This window comes from Pseudochaenichthys georgianus, unplaced genomic scaffold (assembly GCF_902827115.2).
Source record: "Pseudochaenichthys georgianus unplaced genomic scaffold, fPseGeo1.2 scaffold_180_arrow_ctg1, whole genome shotgun sequence".
Lineage (NCBI taxonomy): Eukaryota > Metazoa > Chordata > Actinopteri > Perciformes > Channichthyidae > Pseudochaenichthys > Pseudochaenichthys georgianus.
The window spans coordinates 31866-38762 of NW_027262575.1; the positions used below are offsets into that span (position 1 = coordinate 31866).

Sequence of the window (6897 nt, forward strand, 5' to 3'; positions counted from 1 at the left end):
GATGGGGTCGTTACTAAAAAAAAGTAATATATTACATATTACTTTTTTATAAAGTAATATATTACACTACTTCGTTACTCTCTACATAAAGTAACTCGTTACTTTACTCGCAGCCCGCCCCTCCCTGCAGGCAGATCACGCAGACTGCTAAAGTTTCAAATGTTCTCTTTAGTTCCGTTTCCATTGTCGCATCAGACTGATCCAGATCCTGAATGTGTTCCTATCTGACCGTGGCTGTCCTCTGTCTCCTGCTATCTGACCGTGGCTGTCCTCTGTCTCCTGCTATCTGACCGTGGCTGTCCTCTGTCTCCTGCTATCTGACCGTGGCTGTCCTCTGTCTCCTGCTATCTGACCGTGGCTGTCCTCTGTCTCCTGCTATCTGACCGTGGCTGTCCTCTGTCTCCTGCTATCTGACCGTGGCTGTCCTCTGTCTCCTGCTATCTGACCGTGGCTGTCCTCTGTCTCCTGCTATCTGACCGTGGCTGTCCTCTGTCTCCTGCTATCTGACCGTGGCTGTCCTCTGTCTCCTGCTATCTGACCGTGGCTGTCCTCTGTCTCCTGCTATCTGACCGTGGCTGTCCTCTGTCTCCTGCTATCTGACCGTGGCTGTCCTCTGTCTCCTGCTATCTGACCGTGGCTGTCCTCTTTCTCCTGCTATCAGACCGCGGCTGTCCTCTTTCTCCTGCTATCTGACCGTGGCTGTCCTCTGTCTCCTGCTATCAGACCGTGGCTGTCCTCTGTCTCCTGCTATCTGACCGTGGCTGTCCTCTGTCTCCTGCTATCTGACCGTGGCTGTCCTCTGTCTCCTGCTATCAGACCGTGGCTGTCCTCTGTCTCCTGCTATCTGACCGTGGCTGTCCTCTGTCTCCTGCTATCTGACCGTGGCTGTCCTCTGTCTCCTGCTATCTGACCGTGGCTGTCCTCTGTCTCCTGCTATCAGACCGTGGCTGTCCTCTGTCTCCTGCTATCTGACCGTGGCTGTCCTCTGTCTCCTGCTATCTGACCGTGGCTGTCCTCTGTCTCCTGCTATCTGTATATTTTGCGCAGTCTATCTCTGCTCACGCTGTTGCGTCAGCGTGTTCTCCTGCGTGTTGGCCATGTGTTGCACTGGAACCAGACACCGCAAAGACTTCAGCCGAGCACGTACGAATAATGCCTGTGATTGGCAATAACTCTCCTTACCAGCAGGCGGCGGTAGTGTTTATTCGTCATTCAAAACAGGCAACAACCGGAAGACAGAGAAGAAGAACAGACTGTGATATAAACAAACAACACATAGCGTGTGCGGTAGCTCCACCTTAGCATGTGTTCTTTGCAGGTGTGTGTTGAGGTGTGACGTGGTGTCACAGCAGTGGATACCAGCTTCTGGCCTGGACACAGTTTGCACCTCACCGTCACTTTCCTGTCTATTCTTCGGATGAACTCAAAGTAATGCGCACACCTCCACCCCTCGAGAGTTATCGCTGACTCAGCCATGTGTATGCAGCACTGCACGTGGAGATGTGGACGCGCAAGTCGCGCAGATTACGTACATATAAACCTACAAGTACTGATATAGTAAATTAAAAAATAATTATTTTTGTGTAGTTGTATATTGCAATAATAACGTATGGTTGTCACAAAATCCCACGGCACACCCGGACTTGCCTCGGGATGGGGAGGGGGGACTAGGATGTGAGGGGTGAGGAGGGGGAGGGGAGGAGAAGGATGTGAGGGGTGAGGAGGGGGAACTAGGATGTGAGGGGTGAGGAGGGGGAACTAGGATGTGAGGGGTGAGGAGGGGGAACTAGGATGTGAGGGGTGAGGAGGGGTAGGGGGGGAGAAGGATATGACATCAAAAACATTTAACATTTTATTCAAGACAGCTGCAGAGCTACTCACAGAACATTTAAGCTCAGAAACTATTCAATACAAAGATATCGTTTTACAGTTAAATTCAACAATAAAAAAGCTCTTTCAAATATTACCCAAACACAACTTCAAAGGGGCTTCCTTATAGTTAAAGTAATTAAACAATAAAAAGACAAGATCAATCAGTCATTGAGATCTTTAAATTAGTATTACCAAAACACACACAACTTCCTTAAAGTGAATAAAGCAATTAAACATTAGTTGCCACGCCAACAGGTGATCAGACACTCATCAAAGTTTGAATATACCATAAAACAAAACCTCATAAACATCAGACACCATAAACACGTCACAGAACATGACACCTGTCAACACACGTCAAACAAATATTAGACACCTGTCAGTACACCAGACATCAAAGGTTTATTCGGGGGTCGTAAATCATAGCTATGCATACTAATGTGACGGAAAGGTTATGGATATCACTACTTTCATCTGGTTACAATGTGACAGTTCTACAATGTTTTACTCTCTGGTATTAATTAACCGGTTTACATGTTTTCCTTATTGTTAAAACTCCCTGCATATCTCCAGAGGCATTTCCTCATGATGACAGCGGGTAAGTACGATCTAGGGAGAGATTCCCAGTTAAGAACCCTAAGACCTGTTTTCCTCTCTGGTGCTTTTATATCATACCAACAGAAGCAGAAGCGTATACACAAACACACCCATGTCAAACTTTTGTTTTAATTATTTAACCCAATATGGAAACCTCCTCAGTCTCTGGTTATAAATGTTGTCGGTTCTGTTCCTCCACAGTCCTCTCTTTACTTGGACCACATTTATTTTTATCACAACAGTCTAGTTATCGCATTATATACGACTTACTGGGACTAACCCAAAGAGTTTAAACCTAACAATAATCACTGTCTTCAGTCTCAGGTTCAGAAGACTATCCAGGGTTGTCCTCAGTCTCTGGTTGTAAATGTCTCTCTGGGCTCTGGGTCCTCCTGGTTTGGCATATGCTGGTTTTGATTTCCACCTTCCGTAAAGAATTCCTCTCCCTGGTGATTGCTGTTGAATGTTTCACCACTGTGGAAAAATGTATGTTTCAAAAAGCTTAAATCTGACAGGCTTTCACTGCTCTGTTTCCAAAAATCATCGTCTTCTCTGTCATCAGTCTCTGAAGAGTCTCCAGGATTGTCCTCAGTCTCTGGTTGTAAATGTCTCTCGGGATCTGAGTTCCAGGCTGGTTCTGGTCCTCCACAGTCCTCTCCATCAGCTTCTGTTTCCATGTGTTCAGCTGAGCTGCTGGCTGGAGGCTCTGCCTCTCTGTTCTCCTCACTTTGAGTTTGATGAAGCTGTGAGGACTGACGATCAACACACTTATGTCTTTTGACTTGATAACTGTGTGTAAATCTTTTGTCACAAACACTGCAGCTAAATGGTTTCTCTCCTGTGTGGAATCTCATGTGGGCCTTTAAATTTCCTCTCTGTGCAAACGATTTCTCACAGACTGAGCAGCTGAATGGTTTCTCTCTTGTACTACGTCTTGAGCCAACACACTTATGGCTTTTGACATGACCACTCCTGGTGAATCTTTTGTCACAAACACTGCAGCTGAATGGTTTCTCTCCTGTGTGGATTCTAATGTGGCCCTTTAAATCTGATCTCTGTGCAAAAGATTTCTCACAGACTGAGCAGCTAAATGGTTTCTCTCCTGTGTGGATTCTCATGTGGCATTTTAAATCTCCTCTGTTTTTAAAAGATTTCTTACAGACTGAGCAGCCGAATGGTTTTTCTCCTGTGTGGATTCTTATGTGCTCCTTTAAATGACTGCTCTGTTTAAAAGATTTCTTACAGACTGAGCAGCCGAATGGTCTCTCTCCTGCACTACGTCTTGAATCACTGACAGGGTCTTGTTTATTTCTCTGAGAGTATGAACCTGGTTCTCTGGTCTTCTTCCAATCAGCACTGTCTTCAGTCCCAGGTTCAGAAGAGTCTCCAGGGTTGTCCTCAGTCTCTGGTTGTACATGTCTCTCTGGATCTGAGCTCCTGGCTGGTTCTGGTCCTCCACAGTCCTCTCCATCAGCTTCTGTTTCCAGGTGTTCAGTTTGTCTTTGATGAAGCTGAGAGGACTGAGGTTTCTCTTCATCATCTTCACTCTTCACAGGGACAGGAGTGAATGTGGACTTGGTGATATTAGCCTCATCCAGCCTTTGAAGCTGCTCTCCCTCCTGACTGCTCCAGAGTTCCTCCTGCTCCTCTTTAATGTGTGGGGGGGGCTCTGGGTCTTCCTGGTCCAGACTGGAGCTCCACTCCTGCTGCTCAGGGGGAACCTCTTCTTTAACCACCACCAGCTGCTGGACGTCTGCAGGAAACAGGAAACACATATTCATCAGAATAGGTTATATTTACCAAGTAGGTTTAAACATACGAGACATTTGCTTTAGTATATGTGGTGCATAACAACAGAAAGAAGCATCTTAAACTAAATAAAATACAAATAGGATTGTTAGGACCGCTATTTAAAAAAAACTATTTTAAAACTACTTTGACCAATTAACAATATTTACATGTGACAAATACTATACACTTTATTCAAAGTGGAGAACTGTGCTGATTTAAAAGAGGAAGTGTGCAGAACAGATGTGCAGCATGTGCAGGATTTACAATTGTCAAAAGAACAACGTGTTGTTGACATGATGACTAAAGGTCCCATGTCATGGCCATTTCTACTGATCATAGTTCCATTGTTGAGGTCTACTAGGATAGATTTACATTGTTCAATGTTCCAAACTCACATCGGTTCCTCAAACAGCATCTATTAGCTATTGCGGCTGAGAAAAGATATGGCTGGATGAGTGTGTGTGTGTGTGTGTGAGGATTAATCCGCGGAGCTGTTACATCACTATACCCAATGCGTCAGTTACCCAAGAAGAAGAAAATGGAAAAATATCAATCTCCAACGAGGCGTTCTGGGGCATTATAGACAGGTCTTTTCTGTGTTAGAGTTTTACTCCCTACAGGGTGTACTTTGAGGGTTTGTGACTCTGCAGACCGTTTACATGCAGAAAAACCTTCATAACACAAAAGGGGACGGGTGATAACCAGAAGAGCATGACATGGGACCTTTAAAGTAATGTTATTAGGGGCTGGATAAAAGCCACTGGAAGAGGAAAGACTCCACAGCAGTGGCTGGGGAGTCACAGAGTGATGGGGGCGGGTTGGGCTGCGTTCTTCCTGAAGCCCAAAACCAGCTCACTGTCTTGAGAGCGTTGAGCTCCAGGTTACAAGATCATCACGTGCTCAGCAGCTGCAGTGTAGATATGGTCATGAAAAACTGTCCTCCTCCAACAGGGCAACATGAATATATATAGGACATAAACAAATAGAACGGATGAAATAGTGCAAGAGAATGTTTTGAGATGTGCAAGTTAATACAAATGAAATAGAAAATAGTGCAATAATAATAATAGCTTGGATTTATATAGCGCCTTTCATGAGACCCAAGGTCGCTTTACAAAGAAGAACAGGGGGAAACAAACAAACAAAAGGCAGTCAGTCAGACAGACAAAACAACAAATAGATTAGGGCCAAGGGCCTTAGCAAACAGATGGGTCTTGAGGGCCCTTTGAAGGCGTCAAGCAGGGGGATGTTGCGGATCTCTGCGGGGAGAGCGTTCCAGAGGGGGGGGGGCTGCCACACTGAAGGCTCTGTCCCCGAAGGTTGGCAGTTTGGTGCGGGGGGTGGTAAGCAGGCCGGAGTCTGAAGACCGCAGGTTCCGGGGTGGGGCATGTGGGCGAAGGATGTCCGATAGGTACTGGGGGGCATGGGCATGGAGGGACTTGTAGGTGAGGAGGACTTTGTATGTTATGCGGGACTTGACCGGCAGCCAGTGGAAGAGGATGAGGGTCGGAGTGATGTGCTGCCACGGCTTTGTATGTGAGAGTACCCAACAGAACAGTTTGGAACATACTGGAACCTGTACTGCAAACAGGACACCATTGTCAAGAAGAGTCTATATAAGTAAATAGAATATGATGTATAGATAAATAAAGGCCGGGCTTGCCACGGAGCCGGGCACAGCCCGAAAAGGCAACATGGGCAACGCCTCCGCTTCTCCGCCCCACCACCTACGAGCTTGTGCAGGAGGTGGAGCAACATTTGGTCAAACAGAGAGAGTGAATAAAGAGAGTGAATAAAGAGAGTGAATAGAGAGAGTGAAGAAAGAGGGAACAGACCTGCTCTGTGGATCTGAAGCTGAGGCTGTAAAACAGCGTCCAGTAGTTTCCGGTGTCTCTCGTTCTCCTGTTTTGAACGAGACAGTTCCTCCTCGTACTCTGCTATCGTTCTTTCAAACAGAACAAAGATGTCTTCAGCAGCCTCAGTGAGTCGCTGCTTCACCAACGAGAGCAACACAACACTCATGTTTACTAAATCACCACTTCCTGTTTCTCTCACTCTGTGTTGCTAGCGTGTTACCAGCTAGCATGCTAAGCTAGCTTCTAGAGTTGCTAGTTTCTCTGAAGCTTCAGTCTCTGTTGAACACACTGTTTCTCTGAAGCTTCCTGAGCTGCTGTTCAGCTGGACGGCAGGAAGCAGAGGTTTGGGAGGATGATGTCCCTGATGCTGTTTAGATTCCTCCAGCACCACGGGGGGTCCTGTGTGGATGGCAGCTCCTTCCTCAGCAGATCCAGTTCTCCAGAATTGCCCTAATCAGAGAAACAAGAGAAAAAGAACAACATGTATTAATCTTATATTTTGTATAGATCTATACAAAACATGTCTCTGAAGTGTTTTGCTCAAAATACCAAACAGACCCTTTGTAGCCAAAATACATTAGACTGTAAACAAATTTTTTTTTACAGTCTAACCCCAGTCTAAAATAATTACTTTATTTTTAAATTGTATTTCATAATGACAGGAAATCATATTAAAATTACAAGAATTAGGTTAATTGAAATGGGTCATGTATTTTAACAAAAGAAAACTGTATAAATGAAATACATTATATTCAGGGGTGATATATATATATATATCTGC

At 45.4% G+C, this 6897-nt stretch overlaps 1 protein-coding gene across 1 annotated transcript; it reads right to left on the minus strand.

Annotated features, from left to right (window-relative positions):
- Nucleotides 1-1839: 1839 nt before the first annotated feature.
- On the minus strand, nt 1840-6565 carry LOC117441583 (zinc finger protein 436-like). The gene is made up of 2 exons (XM_034077650.2): nt 6096-6565; nt 1840-4222 (listed from the first exon to the last, which is right to left on the minus strand). The coding sequence occupies exons 1-2, from the start codon at nt 6280-6282 to the stop codon at nt 2820-2822; spliced, it is 1590 nt and encodes a 529-aa protein (XP_033933541.1). The 5' UTR covers nt 6283-6565; the 3' UTR covers nt 1840-2819.
- Between the last annotated feature and the right edge of the window lie 332 nt (nt 6566-6897).